Below are 16,720 nucleotides of genomic sequence, written 5' to 3'. Positions count from 1 at the left end.
CTGCTTACTTACTGACTGCTGCTCAGTAAGTGATCACATCAGATTTCACCTTCTTATTTACCTGAAATGTTTTCCTTGGAAAACTTTGACACCTGCAAGAACATGTTGGGGAGTGCCATCGCATATGCTGACTATCAGCATTCTTCTTCCTTCCTCGCTCCTTTCCAGTCTCTGTTTTCAAACTTCCTGTCTCTACAGGCAACAGCACAAACACAATAAAGCTGCTTCCTAATGATGGACATTTAATTGGGTTGTGCACTCAAAATATTCACTGAGGAAACTGAGGTTATGTGTTGTTCTCTCAGAGTTTGGTAGCCTTATCAGTCTGGGAGATGAACATTCTAACAAGATAGAAAAACATAGGCAACATGTCAACATTTCATGCTGGACCAGGACAGAAAACAGCCTCCGAGGAGACTGGGGCCAGTTTGACCAAGGAAATATAGTACCGAAGCAGTTTCCTTGCTAGGTTTGGAACCTGGCAGCCTGGGATTGAGTCAGCAAGGACCGCTTACCGAGCTAACAGGTATTTACAGTTTGTGCTTTAGCACCAGAAATGCAGGTATCTGTCCACCAGGAAACTCCATTAATCACATTAGTACTCTGATGATCTCCGTATTTGTTCTTGAAGGCTGCGTACAGCCTTGGTCAGGGGGTCCATCCATCCATCCATCCATTGTCTGCAACCGCTTGTCCTTTGCAGGGTCGAGGGTGCTGGAGCCAATCCCACATGACATTGGGCAAGCAGCGGACAAGTTGCCAGTTCATCACATCATCATCGTCATCTGAAATATAGGGACAAACAAGCACTCGTGCTCACATTCACATCACTTCAACAGAGATTCTGCCTCAAGGGAAATTTAAATAAATGATCCACAGGCACTAGAGATGATGATCACGTGAAAATTGTGATTTACGGCCCCTTTAATCGCTGAGGATGAATTCATGCGTCAGCAGCACAAGACAGTCTACAGAGGAGGGAAACAGATAAATAACAACCTAATATGAATAAATATGACAAAATATTCAAAAGCTGTATAATTTTCCCCTTCATGGTCACAAGTGAGTCCACCTCTGGCCAGAATAAAGCTTGATTCGCGTCTTCCAAACTGCAGGATTTAAACTGTGTGCTGACCAGCCTGTGAAGGAATGAATGAATATATGCCGAGTGTGGCTGAAATGGTAGAATCCTAAATAAACCGGCAATGATTTGAAGACATCAGGAGTCAGGAGGAGCAGGAGTACGGTGTGTCTGAGTCGGGGCTTTAATTAAGAATAAAGTTAATCTGGTTTGTGTAATCTGTCTATCTTGCAGGCCCGTCAATCCCACAGCAACCGGCCGCCAACAAACCAGCACAGGCAGGCCACATTTCCGGCCGAGCCCGGTTCCCGTTGCCATGGAGATGACGTCATGCTGCAGCACCGGGACGAACGGCGCAGGCGCGAACGGTTGGGAAAAGCGAGACAGAGCTTCCGACGCAGCCAGAACTCCTCCGCCATTCAGCCACACTGCCGACTGAGGGCCAGGACCGAGCAGCAGCAGCAGCAGAACCAGATCCCGTCGTCAGCTTCCCCCGTCAGTCCAGCAGCTCTCCTGTGAGACCCTTCCCCACACCGCAGCGACAACATGCGTGAGATAGTGCACCTGCAGGCCGGGCAGTGCGGGAACCAGATTGGAGCGAAGGTAGGGGAAAACACCCAGAGACCCCGTCGGCGACGATAACCTGTTAACGGTCGTCGGTTTTATACTGTGTCTGAATTCAAGTGTGGCCGTGATGCTGCCATAGTGAGGGCCGCAGAGAGGACGAGCCGTCCACAGGAAACACTAAATAGGTCAACACGGCGGGGTGGAAAGTGTTGTATAAGACTGGTTAGAGGCAGCGCACAATAGCATCGTTGAGGATGGGCGGTGGCAAGCCGAGACATCCCCGCTGATGCCCTCTCAATGATGACTGTGTGTGTGTGTGTGTGTGTCAGAGAGAGAGAGAGGGGTGTGGCTCAGACACTGAAATTACTAGAACGCCGACAGCCATGCAGTCAGTATTTTTAACACACACACACACACACACACACGGTCATATTTAATCATTGTAATAATGACGACTTGAAAGAAAATGACATTAGCGTGATATTTATAATCATCCCTGCTTAAAAATAAATAAATAAATAAATAAATTTGGATGCATTCTTTAAAGGTATTGATGGATCAGATGGATTAGGGGTCGATTCAAACGTTATTCCGTGGCTGCAATGTTTTTAGCATTGATTAAATCTGTCAGTTATTCTGCCAGCTCATCTGTCAAACATTCGGTCTATGAAATAATGAAAACTGGTCATCACAAGGTGATGGCTTCGGGTTGCCTGCTTCAGTCCAAAATTCTTCACGTTTGAGTGGCAGAGATAAGCAAATTGTTTGCATGTATGCTTTGAAAATGATTTGAGGGATCATTTGATAATTAAATTTGATATCTGTTAACTTACTGTCAATCAGATAATTGATTAATGGATCTCATCAGCATTATAGTACTAACATGTAGTTTTTATGAACTGTCTTCTGCCCAATCAACCCACCTGTCTGTAGTTCTGGGAGGTGATCAGTGATGAGCACGGCATCGACCCGACAGGATCCTACCATGGAGACAGCGACCTGCAGCTGGACAGAATCAATGTCTACTATAATGAGGCTTCAGGTCAGGAGTGTTCAAAACAGCCACAAGCACATGTGTTACTGTGAGCTTGTTGTTCTAATAGTTTGCCTTCTCTTTTCTAATAATGTGTTCTGACATGTGCATTCATGTTCCAGGAGGGAAGTACGTGCCAAGGGCCATCTTGGTGGATCTTGAGCCAGGCACCATGGACTCTGTCCGCTCCGGCCCCTTCGGACAGATCTTCAGACCCGACAACTTTGTCTTCGGTATATGATCCACCGCACTCAGACTTATGTTGATTATTACACAGGGAAAGGAAAGGTCATGTTAATTATCAGCATATTAGAGAGTTGTTACATTCCATATAGCGATTTAGTCTAAATGATAAACCCAGACAGCTGGCGAGAAACTAATTAACACCCTCATTTCAGGTCAGAGTGGAGCCGGTAACAACTGGGCAAAGGGCCACTACACAGAAGGAGCTGAGCTGGTTGACTCGGTCCTGGATGTGGTGAGGAAGGAGGCTGAGAGCTGCGACTGTCTCCAGGGTTTCCAGCTTACACACTCCCTGGGTGGTGGTACCGGTTCTGGTATGGGAACTCTGCTCATCAGCAAGATCCGTGAGGAATACCCTGATCGTATCATGAACACTTTCAGTGTAGTGCCCTCTCCTAAGGTACAGAAAAATGTTCAACTGTTTATTGGTGTTTGTTTTTTCCTTTTCTGGCTTTTCATTCCCCTGATCTTTGCCTGTTGTGCCTCTAGGTGTCAGACACAGTGGTGGAGCCCTACAATGCCACCCTGTCTGTCCACCAGCTGGTTGAGAACACAGACGAGACTTACTGCATCGACAACGAGGCCCTCTACGACATCTGCTTCCGCACCCTCAAACTCACCACACCCACATATGGAGACCTCAACCACCTGGTGTCTGCCACCATGAGTGGGGTGACAACTTGCCTGCGTTTCCCTGGCCAGCTCAACGCTGACCTCCGTAAACTGGCCGTCAACATGGTGCCCTTCCCTCGCCTGCACTTCTTCATGCCAGGCTTTGCCCCTCTCACCAGCAGGGGCAGCCAGCAGTACAGAGCCCTCTCTGTGCCAGAACTCACTCAGCAGATGTTTGACGCCAAGAACATGATGGCCGCCTGTGACCCGCGCCACGGCCGCTACCTGACCGTGGCAGCTGTGTTCCGTGGCCGCATGTCCATGAAGGAGGTGGATGAGCAGATGCTTAACGTGCAGAACAAGAACAGCAGCTACTTCGTAGAGTGGATCCCAAACAACGTCAAGACGGCCGTGTGCGACATCCCGCCCCGTGGGCTCAAGATGGCTGCCACATTCATCGGCAACAGCACAGCCATCCAGGAGCTGTTCAAGCGCATCTCTGAGCAGTTCACCGCCATGTTCCGCCGCAAGGCCTTCCTCCACTGGTACACCGGCGAGGGCATGGATGAGATGGAGTTCACAGAGGCGGAGAGCAACATGAACGACCTGGTGTCCGAGTACCAGCAGTACCAGGATGCCACGGCTGAGGAGGGAGAGTTTGAGGAGGAGGGAGAGGAGGAGGTGGCCTAAGGCTGAAATCACTCACCATTTCTCACCTGCACTCATCATAACCACATCCAAACATCCATCCACTTATTTCACCCCTACTCTGCCCCTATTCTGTTCCTTTTTCTGTTGCAGCTCTCTCCTCTCTCTGTTCTCTTATCCCTGTATTCCCTCTTTTTCCCTTTCTCTCTGCCTCTCTACTTTCTTCCAGCCAGAGTAGGATTTACAACACTAAATCATCTCTCCCATCTCAGTGCTCATGTAGCGGTAGCTAATACAGGTGTGCTTGTGGTCTTTTTGTCAGTAGCTTTCTGTTTATCATCAGTCAAACAGCACCTGGGCCAAGTATTCAATAAAGCTGTCCAACCCACACAATTATTATCACTCGTCTAATCTGGCATTGACTGAAATAAATCTGTTGGAAAAAACATCAATTTGTGTCTGTGTTTCTTGTGTCTGATTCATTTTAATTTTAAATACAAACAAAATAAAATTATGTTTGAATATGTGTCTATTTAAATCATAAGGGACCAAGTACAATATTAAACACAAATGTGATATGTTGTATCAGCTGTGTTGTCGGTGGTCCAATGGCTGGTAAGGACTTAACATCGGCACTGACAGGACAGCACTAAGTAAGCTGGACAAGATACAAAATACAACCTTTCAAACGATAGATTTCTTCTGACCCAAATAGACAAGAGTGTATCAACAACTTTTGATGAGGCACATTTTGGCTTTCAGGCTCACTGTTGATGTCATAATATGAAGGCAAACCAAAATGGAGACCTGCATTGTTGATGGATTAGGCAGTTTTGCTTGGACACCACAAGGAGGCAGTATGAGACAGATGAGTTTGATGTCTCTGAGCAGGAAGATGCCTTTTCTTGTACGATGATGTCTTTTTTTCCACCACAATACCTATAATATCCAATACTGTGAAGTGTCCAATACTTATTTACAGTAAAGCACAAGATTTTGAAGCAATAACAAGACACACCATCATAGCCAGTTTCCCACATAACTCAAATGACATGACCAAGAATGCATTTTCTATAGGAAACAACCGCTAGACCATACTGACATGGCAGCCAGTATCACACTCAGGGTGGAAATCTTCAGTGCAGGGATAATGTAATGTTGCTGTGTTCCAGGTTTCAAATCATATAACTGTGGGGAATCTGAAAAACTGCTGTCATTTTACTGCGTACTGACTGATCAGCGTCTGTAAAGACAATGGATAATGAAAATCTGTAGGGACATTGGGCCATAATTCAAGATAAAACAACGACTTGGATAACCTTTGAGCTAGTGTTAAGTTCCAGTTAGCCTTCAGCCATGTCCAAGCTAACACTACTGTGATGGTGTAGCATGATGCAGTTGGAAAGGCATACATTATGAATTTACAGGTGGCCAATTCTCACATATTGCACATTTAAGCCAGAAAGTGAGAATTAACTGGATGACATCAATCAGTAGACCTCATGTTAGCTAGGAAGGTGTTAAACGCTTACAGTATCTGATGGGTTATCAAATGTGTTGTTTTTCCTTTTAAGTTAATCCAAAATTTCACCATCATCTTTTCAGTTGCTGGTCAGTCGGGAAACAGTTTAATGATAATGATTTGTCAGATTTCCTACGTTTATCAAACTCTCGATATAGAACACAGTTGCATGACATCATCCCGGCATTCGAGCTTCCCGCTCTGAGCATGACGTGAGGGGAGAATGGCAACCCTTTGAATATGGTCTAGAAACAGATCCTGAACATCAGCTCCACTTTTCTTGATAGACCGAAAAAGGATCCATGCACTGTGGAAACTATCTGTCTCACAGCTGTGAGTGTTAATGACCGTTCCTCCTCATGTGTGTAACGTGTGATCAGGCAGTAGTAGGTCAACCAAATACAAGATGAACATCAGATTTCTGTTTGCCAATTAAAGGCTAACTTTTGACCTGATGGCTTTGGAAAGGAATAAGTAGCCTTAATAGGAAAAAGAGGGGGAAGTCATCAAAAGACAAGTGAGCAATGGAAATTAAAGAGACGAGAATAAGAGCGGTTTCAGAGAGGTGGTCTTATAACAGACGTCATACTTACATATACACACACTGACACAACACACATACTGACATAGATCAGGAAGTGTTCTGTCACTCCGGCGCTGATTGTGCAGACTGCCGTGACTGCTGCTGTCCGACTTCGTTTATACCCCAGCTACATCGGCGGTATGACCATCGTCTAACACACCTGCTGAGGATCTCTGCCCTATTGGACAAAACACATGGACACAGACACATTCAGGCAGCATGGGCTCCAGACTGAAGTAAGTTAATCATGTCACTTTTGCTTGGCTTTCATCACCATCACCCTGCCTGTGAGTCTGTTCTTGTGGTTTTTATTACTTCCTCTCACAACTGCACAGGAAGTTTCCTGCAGCAACTCTATTGCCCGTAATGCGTTGCCATGTACTTCATGGTAGACCTGTTCTTGTTCAAAACCATAGCAAAATGCTCACCTGTGTTTCACACTTTACACTTTCTGTCAGCCTGTTTTTAAAATGTATATCACAGTTCACCTTTGACCTTAAAGAGCACACCTGTTTCATCAGAGCAAAGTTTTGTGTAATTTGAGTAATATAACAAATGTCGGGACGGTTCCCTTGAATGCCTCAGCGTTCAAAGTGGACATGTTTCGGCGGTGAACACAGTGTAAATACAATCTCACAACAGCACTGTGAATCTCCTTCCTGCCAGACAAAACCCTGAGCGAACCTTCAACTGGTTCTTTGAAGCAACGTGCCCCGTAGCCACAGACAAAGGTGAGTCCTCTGTCTTCTCTCCCAGCGGCTCACCTGGGCCAGGCAGAATTTACTGTTATTCCCATATGTGTTTATGCCTCTGGGGGGAACTGCACTGTATTCAACGTAAAACATTTAGATGCACAGAGTGATTTGTCAGCGATAGAGAAGTTGATTAAAAGTGTTCCTCATATTCTTCCTCTGACTAAAATCCCCTTCTTTCATGTCATTTCCCTACACGACACTACGCCAGTCTGACTGTTAACTAGCAAAGGAGACTGGCCCCAAACATAACTAGCAACGCAAAGACAGTGTCCGTGCTACAGAGCGATAAGATTGTGTATACGAAGGTGTTTCTGCAGAGCTGAGAGTTGCTCATACTTCCTGTCATGTGATCAGAAAAACCACACAGCCTGTCTCGTCACACCAGGGCCAGATGGGAACATGCTGTAGTAATCCGACAGACTGAGCAGCTGCGTGTGAGCTGAAGCGGTTTCCAAACATTTCTATTTATTTCTAGTTATTTAATAACTTGTTGCCACATAAACGGTATTTTCTTTCTCTACCACTCATCTTTGTTTGTTTGCAAGTGTTAGCAATGATGTTCATTCATTCATTCTTTTCATTGTTATAGATCCTGGCATACTGTTTCAGTTTCCAGAGGACTTCAGTGATGAGGTAGTCACTCGTGTCTCCTGTTCCTACAAGCCTACAACATTTGTGCACATGCTGTCACATTAAAATGATCGGGGCGGGTTGTCTTTCACCATGTTAGTGGTGTGGCATTAGGGATTGCAACTTTGGTTGGCTGATCGCTCTGCCACTTTTTGATTCGGACTGAAATATCTCAACAGCTGTTGGATGCCATGAAGTTAGTATGAACGAACATTCATGGTCCTCAGAGGATGAACCCCATTGACTTGAGCCCCTAGTTTTTCCTCTACTGTAGTTTTGAGAGAAATGTCTAAACAGCTATTGGATGGATTGGCATGAAAAATGCTGCAGACACTCCTCATTATAATGAAGTATTTTTCCCAGCTTTGGTTCACATTGGTATCAGCTGCACACTGTGTTAAATGCGGATTTAAAAAAGTTAACAAGCAAACACGCTCCACTAAGATAGCCACTGTGGGAAATAATGCCTGTCTGACATTAACATTGTCATTGTGAATATGTTATAATTCTGACTCGCAGCTCAGGGAGCCACCGTGACAAATCAAGCATGTTGTGATTATGAGTGTGACTGCGTTGTTGGTCCTATTCTTAGAACGTCATAATCAGTATTGCTTCAGGAACATAATTCCCAGTGACTAATCATGTTCATGTAATGTCATAGCTTGTGGTAAAAGGTGCACTATGTAGTTTTTGCGAAGAAATGTCGACCCAAAGAGAAAGATCTTCATTGACTGATTTTTTACTTAGTGCATCTTTAATGCTGAAAGGGTGTAATTTAACCAGCGATGAGCTTTTCCTAAACCTAAACAAGTATTAAACTAACCAGGTATTTTTTTTCCCTAAATCTAACCAAACTGAGAACTGGAAAAAAAAGAACAACTTGCTTCTTATGTGGACAACCTGCTCAGGTGCAGTGATGGTCCTGGGGCAACATCAGTTATGATGTCATGTATAGGAACAACACCAACACGGCAATATCAGATAAACTGCCTAATTAATAGCCAGTAGCAGTAGACTCAAAGAGCTGTTCTGTGATTTTTCAATTTTCATTATACACAAATCGTTCTATCCCACTGTAGGAGTCCTGTCAAACGTTACCCAGGTTCTGCTTCCCATATGACATACAAAGGTGAGTATATGCTGTCTGGATTGCCATGATTGTCTTTATTCCAGGTACCTTGTCTAGCTTGTCTGTGTTCCTATATGTCTGCCTCTCACTGCGCTCATCTGCACAGAGTGAGGGAGGGGGTGACCGTGCAGCACTTTACCTTTGTTCTGACTGACCTTGAAGGATGCCAGCGGTTTGGCTTCTGTCGTCTCACCAACAGCACACGCACCTGTCTTTGTATACTCAGGTACATTTGTGTGAGGGCGTGTGATCGTGTTATAGATAATAATAATTCTCATGCCAAGCTGAGATCTAACACCATGATCAAAACTCGATTTCAGTTATCTTCCATGGTTCGAAGTGTTTTACAAACTTCTCAACAACTTGGCTGATTACCTCACAAAAGGACAGGTGAGGTGAATGTTTCTGCTCCTCTCTTACCTTCCGAGTTTCATACTTCTCTATGAATATCACTGACGTGATGACCGTCTTCTCAACAGAACAATGAGACGAAAGCACTGCTGTCTGCGCTCTACAAGCAGCCCATACCGCTGGCAGCTGGATCTGTCACTCTGCAGATGGTAAATCTCTAACAAACCAATGAGAACCAGGAGTTACACTTGACTTTATGGCTGTTCTGTTTTTGCCAGTGGTTAGTGTGGTGTGTTTTTTTTCTGAGGGAGAACAGGTATTGGTCAACACAGAGGTGTCCCATCCCGTTGGACACCCAGAGGGACAAGAGGGGGTGAGTCCCGCAGGAGTCTGTGTGGTCTGGATTAACAGCTGTAACAAATACAGACTAACTCCTGCTGGAAAACTGCAACTGTCTGTGCTTGATGGCTAAACCTGATGTGTGCGGACTAAAAAACTGTCACTCACCCCTCTGACTTAATGTCCAAGCCAAACTTACCATAATTTGCACTAATATCTGACATTCATTGTGACTTTTGAAACAGTTTACTGTATATTTACAGAACCCATGAATAACTCATGATTGCACTGACCACAATGAAATGCCACCATGTGACTCAAAGCTAAAGTTGGCATTTGAAGAGTTTCATTCCAAAATAAGACGTCCTGCACTTGACATTCAAAAATCTGAGACAGTTCTATAATGTGAACATCGAGACGACTGAGTGAAGCTTTAATCTGTACAAATACAGTCCTGAAGTGGACCTTAAGGTCCTGATCATACAGAGACACGCCACTAAAGGTGCAGTTGCTCCAAAAACTCCTTGAAAAAAAAATGTTTTTGACAAACAGCACAATGTGTCTGTGGACCCAGTCGTCATTTGTAATTAATGGGTGACTCTGCACCTCGTGCTTCTAAAAACTGCTCCCATTCGCCGTAACCTCATACAGCTCTGATACGGTGTAAAGAGAGTAAAGGCAATTTGACTCAAAAATGGGGTTAGATTTCATGGAAATGTGAAGGAACATAACATTAATGGGTTATGTGGGGGTTTTATGATTTTATGTCGGAAGAAATTTCAATCAGAAGAAGAAGATCTTCATTAACTGTTTTTTTTTATGTGTAAACAAACAAAATAAATAATCAAACTCTTTTTGTTTCCATGACTGAATAAACTTTACTTTGTTTATATGTGGCAGACCCTGCCACATTTCTAGTTTCAAACTGTGCTCTGGGGAGCTTACTTTCCTCTGAGAACAGCCTCTTTATTCAGTTATGGAGAGAACAAAATATATTTCTGTGTTTGTATTATCACCTCATTAATATTGTCAATACTAAAATTGTCCAAAACTACATAGTGCCCCTTTAAGACTGTGTTACAGGAGTATTATAGTACACTATTTTCATCTTAGAACCACAACTTTTAATGGATCCAACTTTTTGGAATGAAAACCTGATGTCTGATCCTGTAACCTGTGACGCACGCGTGTCTGTATGATGCTAAAGTCAGCTGAAAGTGAAAACACTCCCACCGAATCTGTTCCGCTTTGCTTCATTCATTTTGACCAGGTTCCATACTTCATTGCTCCCGACCCCAGGAGCCTCCCTTCCATCCCTGAAAATGTGAGTATAGAAGATCAGACAAAAGTGATGCTCTATATCTGATATCCCACGAAGCAGGTGGCATACGTTGGAGCTGGTACTCACATAACACTGCCCGTAACTGATGTATGTGTGCGTGTGTCTGTGGGTTTACCAGAGGAACTTGACAGAGCTGATTGTGGCAGTAGATGTGGGGAACCTGCTCCAGATCTACGCCAGCATGCTGTTTGAGAGACGCATCCTCATCTTTGCCAGCAAACTCAGCACTGTATGACAAACATTTTTTGCCCTTCTAGTTTTTTTTAACAGGTTTATTTATGTAACTCACCAGAGTCAACATAATTGACACGTGTAACCTCAGCCATTACACGTCAACACTCACCAAACACAGAAACCACTTTGGCCTCTGCTGAATGCATTCAGAAACCAAACTCACTGCAGCTACAGTACTATTCATTGTTCGCTCTTGATGTCAGACACTGGCCAACACATGCGACCCATGGGTGCTGCTATTGTCTGAGACATTCCTCCATTTTGTGTTGTGTGTTAGCTGACGTCTTGCGTGCATGCCCTGAGCGCTGTGTTATACCCCATGTACTGGCAACACATCTTCATCCCTGTATTGCCACCCCACCTACTGGACTACTGCTGGTAAGAAATCTATCTGTGCACGGTGTCTATCAGTCAGTCAGTCAGTCAGTCTGTCAATCTAATAGATCACGCTTTTTTGTTTGATTGCAGTGCACCCATGCCTTACCTAATAGGGGTCCACACCAGTCTGTCTGAGGTAAACTAGTCATTAAAACCACACTCAAAATCGCAAGTGTGAATTAGGAATCGTGAGTGTGAATTAGGTTTTGTCGCCACAAAAAGACCAACTCAACGTATCAAACTGTGCCTGTGTGTCTCCACTGCAGAGGGTGAGGAGTCGTGGGTTGGAGGAAGTCGTCATTCTAAATGTGGATACAAATACTCTTGAAACCCCCTTTGACGACCTCAAGAGGATACCTTCAGATGTGGTAATAAACACTCTCTGTGTAGGTTTGTGTGACTATACATGAGTCTTTTTAGTGCCTCCAACTCAACACTTATGGCTGATGTGTTACTTAGGTAAAGTCTGTACCGCAAAATCAGCTGATGCTTGCTTGTCAGAGGATACAGGTGTCCTGGTGAAATGTAAAGCCACTGGAAATACACTTCTGTTATAAACTAAACAGTAGAAAGTCACTTGGTCACACTTCTGCCCAAAGAAAGCGCTGATTTAAGGTTAGATTATGCCCACCAGAGACTTCAAGCAAAAAAGAAAATTAGATATGCAAGGTATGATATGGAAGATTTTGGTTAAATACATTAAAAGATTAACTTCAGTTATCCACAAAATGTGAAGGGAGAACATTTTTGATGTTATGGCATCTATGTATGGTGTTGCAATGTACCTACTGAAGTTAGCATGCTAACCAGCTAATCCCTGGTTTCTTCTAGTCCAAAGCTCCTGTAGTTGCACCAACATTCATCTGGTGCTCCAAACTCCCCGTCCATACTGCGTTCCAGCTGCAAGGCTAACTGAGCTAACTAGCTAACAACAACTAAAGTTGGCGGCAGTTAGCTTTCTCTGCTGATATACTTCCCCTGTTTGTTTTGAGTTTGTCAGGTGGCCAGTTGTGACATATTGAGCCTGGACAGTGTGACACGGGCCAGGAGGTCAGACAGTTAAGGGTGCCTAGGATGCTCGTATGACCAAGTGAAAAAAAGAAATACTTGGGAACTTGGCAAAACCTTTTTTCATCTGCTTTTAAATCATTAACACATGAAAGACAACTAGTGCAATTTTCTCACCTTATCGATTGAATAGAGTAGGTACTTTTATTTAAGCCTATGATCTACCAGTAAGTTTCAGTTTTGGTCTAACAAGGGAAAAAGAACGTACAGTCATAAGACAAACTCCCCGTGGGTTGGGCTGGTTCCATTTTACAGATATAAATGCCACTATGTCTCCAGATGGCTGGGCTGAAGGTGTGTTTGAAGCGCCAGGCGGTGTCTCCTGGCTGTGGTGTCTCAAGGGCTTTCCTGAAAGCTCAGGCTCTGCTGTTTGGAGGCTACCGGGACGCACTGCAGGGCCATAAGGTCAGTCACTCATAGTGAGACTAACTGCAGACTTTACAGGTTTTAACATTCACTCACTAAAAATGTTACCAATGTAACAATGTAAAAATGTAACCTTTAAGTTCTTTATAATAAAAGGGACAAAAGTGGGGTAGATTAGTAGTGTTTAATTGTAGAGGTAGCTCTGTATGCATATAGTAGGCCCATGTGTGTCCCTCTTGTTGTGCCCTTATTTCTCTCTATATCTGTCTTTGCAGGAGGGTGAAATGTGGTTCAGCGAGGAGCTGTTTCTAGATCACAAGTCCTCCAGTATGAGGCAGTTCCTGCAGAGTGCCATTCATTTACAGTCCTTCAAACAGGTACACTGCCCTCTGCTGGATACATCCTGCAATTATAACACTAGATAACGGCTTGCTAGGCAGGGAATTAAAGTGAAATCTTGCAGCTGGTTGATACATGGCTTTTAATTTAAAGGAGAAGATGTGTTACGTCCACTCGTTGCTATCTCGGGTTATTTATCCCGATGTTTCACACCGTTAAATCCACAGGACTGTGGTTGTTCACAAGATTGCCAGTACATCTGTTTTGAAATCAGCAGGACTAAGTCATCCCAAGGTTCCTGTAAAACAGTGAACATTTTCAAATATATATTGATGAAGTGATTTTAAAAAATGAACAAATGTGTGTCTTGTAGTTCATCGATGGCCGCCTGGACATTCTGAACAAAGGGAAGGAGCCAGATGACCTCTTCGAAGAAGAGATCCTGAAGTGTGAAGCAGCTGCAGGTGTGTGTCTCTCTCGCTTTATCTGTGTGTGCTTAAATCCTTTATGTCTGACTAATTGTTTTTTCTTTGTGTCTGTCCGTTTACAGGGAGAAGCAAGTCTTATCAACAGTTAGTTGGAAATTTAAAGGTAAATTCCTTTAATAAAATTGTTTTGGTTGGTCCACCTCTTGTTCAAGAAGTGCAACGCAGATGCCTTTGTACTTTCAACAGAAGGGGGGAGGAGCGCTTATCCTGAACATGAAGTCCAGAGCAAACATAAAGGTGAGCAAGCTGACAAGCCAAAGGTGTTGCTGCAATCCAGTCTGCATTACCAAAAAACAATTGTCTTCATATTGTCACATATATGTTTTGATCTCTCTCAGGCCAAAGGTCTCGCCAAGTCTGGGTTGAAAAACCTGCTGATGCACAAGGTGGGTCGGTGATAATGTAGGTAAGTGCTGTGGTTGACACAAATTCAGCCGTGGTTTTAATGTACTTTCGTGTGTGTGTGTGTCTACTGCAGGCCCCCAATGAAGGACTCGCCCTTCACAGAGGAGGATCGGTGTCACACCGCCGTGCCCAGTCGGACTGCCTGCAGAACCGCCTGCCAATCACACAACATTTTGGGAAGGTGAGATGTGTCTCAAACTAATCCATTTCAAACATTCAATAAAAACTACAAACATACACTATACACACACATATCCTCATCACACCCTAATCTGCTTTTTTCTACTGTCCCATACTTGCTCTTTGTGCAATTTTGCATTTTGTAATTGCTCCATTTCCGTCGCTTTATTGTGGTTCACCGGGATGCCGCGTTGCTTTGCTTTGTCACTCTATGTTGCCTCATGTCAGTCACGTCCCCGTCGGCCTGTACACAAACAGAAGGCTCCCAGAGACGAGCAGGACACGGGGAACACTGAAGATACGTGGGATGGGTGAGAGTCGGAGCTGAGGAGACCAAGGAAAAAGATAACAATACGCAGCATTTGTTTTGTCGTTTGCGCCACTCTGTTTTGTACTCTCTGTGCATCAGAGCCGTCTCTGGGCCCGCGGCCGAGCCTGACTCGGAGTTCCAGAAGGATGAGGAGGAGGGGGAAGATTCACTGCTGTCTGACGCGGAGGAGATGGATCTGCTCGGGGAGATCTTTGACACGCTCAGCTCCCGCAGCTCCCATGAGCGCGGCCTGTTGTACGGCACACGCAGCCTGGATCTGTTTGGACCGGACAGTCATGACTATATCATGAAGGTAAGAAGATGAAGAACTCACTCACACACACACACAACTGTGACTTCTGTTCTAGAACCGGCTGTTGTGTTTTTCAGCGCGGTTTTCCAGCCAACCCCAGCCAGGAGAGCCTGTCTCTGTCCATCAGTGGCAGCGGCAGCCTGCACAGCTGGAATTTGGAAACCACAGAGGAGCAGTCAGATGTGACAGAAGATTCTGATTGGCTGTGCCGGGACACCAGCGTGCCAGAGGAGGAGGGGACAGAGAATCTCGGGGAGCAGGAGAGTGGACCGACCGGGGCCGGAGAGAAACAGGAAGAAGCGACAAGTGAACAAAGTGAACAAGAAGTGAACGCAGTTTTAAATGGGAACCAAGAGGCAGAAATAGACAACAGAAATATCTTTGAGGAAGTGAAGGCAGAGGAGGAGAGCAAGAATGATGGCCAAGATAAGACAGTGAGTTTAGGAGAGGATCCTGAAAGCCAAATGGACGGAGAGTTGAAGGAAAAGAGGGAGGATGAGCAAAATGAGAGTGTGGGGGTAGTGGAGGGAAAGGAGACAGAAGAAGGGGGAAATGAAGTGCCGAAAGGCGTGACGAGGGAAGACGAGGGAGGAGAGGAGAAAGGTGAAGAAGTGACGGAATGTTTAAACAAACTGACAACACTGAATCCTCAACATCCCAATGCTACGGAGGAGCAGCAAGGACAGGAAGACAAGAGCGACATCGTTGAACCTCCTGCAGCTCAGGAAAAAAGGAGAGAAGCAGTTCAGCGAGAGGAGTGGGAGTTGAGACAGACCCCCACTCCTCCTAAAGTACAATCTGCCGTAGTGCGCTTCCAGTCTCAGGGGCATAGCCAGGGTTTACAGCTGAAGTCCAGGGCCAAAGAACTTGCTGAACCGGGGACACCCTGCAACACGTTCAGGATCAGGGTGGACCCAAAATCTCAGCTGCTGTGTGACACAAATATGTCAGAAGAGAACAATCGCTCAGGGGGACACGAGGAGCACGACCTGCCTCCAATCAAAGTGTCTGAACTCAAGAAGAGGTTTGAAGCCTAGAGGGTGAGGTTGGTGACATTCTAGAGAGTTCATACTGTCAACAACTGAAGACAAAAGAGCAACCTGTGAGTCATTTGTCCCACCTGTAGCAGTAGCTGTTGCTACTAAAGATATTTAAAAATGGAGCGATTAAGCTACAGTGTGGCACTGATTTGTATGCCAGAGACTCTGGCCGATAGCTTTTGAATAGTTTGTGTTCTCCATTTGTTGACAATAAGAAAAACATGTAACATCTCCAGACCTTACCCTCAGGGGCACAAACTGGCTGGCGGTCACCTAGCCAATATTTAGTAAATACTGAATATTGTTTACTTGAAGAAATGACTGGTGAATTACACTCAGAATGAAGGCAACAATGGTTTGAAATAACAAAATAAATTGTGTAACAGCGAGGACGATGCATTTGTCACGGATACACGGGTGTATGTGTGTGAGAGATATGTGCACTCCGTCGGCTACGTCCCGGCAAAAAACTGACAAATTCTGGGGATCATTATTCTATTTTTGGTACGTCTGAATAACTTAAAACAGCAATAAAAGTAAACATTCTGACCCTGTCTCCTCCCTTTGCCTTCAATACTCCACGACAAGGAACAGAAATCAAACCGTAGTACCGGATGTGCACATTCCTGATTTATTAGCAGAACACCTCGTGTACCATACATACTGATTAAGCTTTCCAGAGCTCTGCAGAAAAGTGCATTTAAGTCATTAACAGTGTGTCAATCAATAGCCTTCATAACTGGAAACAGGGCAGAAACACATGT

The 16,720-nt window shown here is 44.6% G+C and overlaps 2 protein-coding genes across 3 annotated transcripts; both read left to right on the top strand.

Moving 5' to 3' along the window:
* Nucleotides 1-1,476: 1,476 nt before the first annotated feature.
* On the top strand, nucleotides 1,477-4,636 carry LOC119028220 (tubulin beta-4B chain-like). Its single transcript, XM_037113925.1, has 5 exons — nucleotides 1,477-1,684; nucleotides 2,582-2,690; nucleotides 2,804-2,914; nucleotides 3,080-3,324; nucleotides 3,414-4,636. Exons 1-5 carry the CDS (start codon nucleotides 1,628-1,630, stop codon nucleotides 4,224-4,226), a joined length of 1,335 nt encoding a protein of 444 aa, XP_036969820.1. The 5' UTR covers nucleotides 1,477-1,627; the 3' UTR covers nucleotides 4,227-4,636.
* A 1,705-nt stretch (nucleotides 4,637-6,341) lies between these two features.
* On the top strand, nucleotides 6,342-16,505 carry si:dkey-76b14.2 (DENN domain-containing protein 1B). 2 transcript variants are annotated; one of them, XM_037113902.1, is made up of 23 exons: nucleotides 6,342-6,525; nucleotides 6,956-7,020; nucleotides 7,634-7,677; nucleotides 8,754-8,803; nucleotides 8,910-9,029; nucleotides 9,124-9,193; nucleotides 9,283-9,363; nucleotides 9,462-9,527; nucleotides 10,764-10,817; nucleotides 10,954-11,064; nucleotides 11,347-11,447; nucleotides 11,538-11,583; nucleotides 11,714-11,815; nucleotides 12,795-12,920; nucleotides 13,157-13,258; nucleotides 13,594-13,684; nucleotides 13,771-13,811; nucleotides 13,895-13,945; nucleotides 14,047-14,094; nucleotides 14,187-14,294; nucleotides 14,522-14,604; nucleotides 14,703-14,916; nucleotides 14,994-16,505. In XM_037113902.1, the coding sequence occupies exons 1-23, from the start codon at nucleotides 6,509-6,511 to the stop codon at nucleotides 15,951-15,953; spliced, it is 2,751 nt and encodes a 916-aa protein (XP_036969797.1). In that variant the 5' UTR covers nucleotides 6,342-6,508; the 3' UTR covers nucleotides 15,954-16,505. The 2 variants fall into 2 exon arrangements, with proteins under 2 accessions (XP_036969797.1, XP_036969807.1); XM_037113912.1 differs by lacking the exon at nucleotides 9,462-9,527.
* The last annotated feature ends 215 nt before the right edge of the window (nucleotides 16,506-16,720 follow it).

This window comes from Acanthopagrus latus, chromosome 1 (assembly GCF_904848185.1).
Source record: "Acanthopagrus latus isolate v.2019 chromosome 1, fAcaLat1.1, whole genome shotgun sequence".
NCBI classification, from domain to species: Eukaryota; Metazoa; Chordata; class Actinopteri; order Spariformes; family Sparidae; genus Acanthopagrus; species Acanthopagrus latus.
This window is presented reverse-complemented; position numbering and strand designations above follow the sequence as displayed.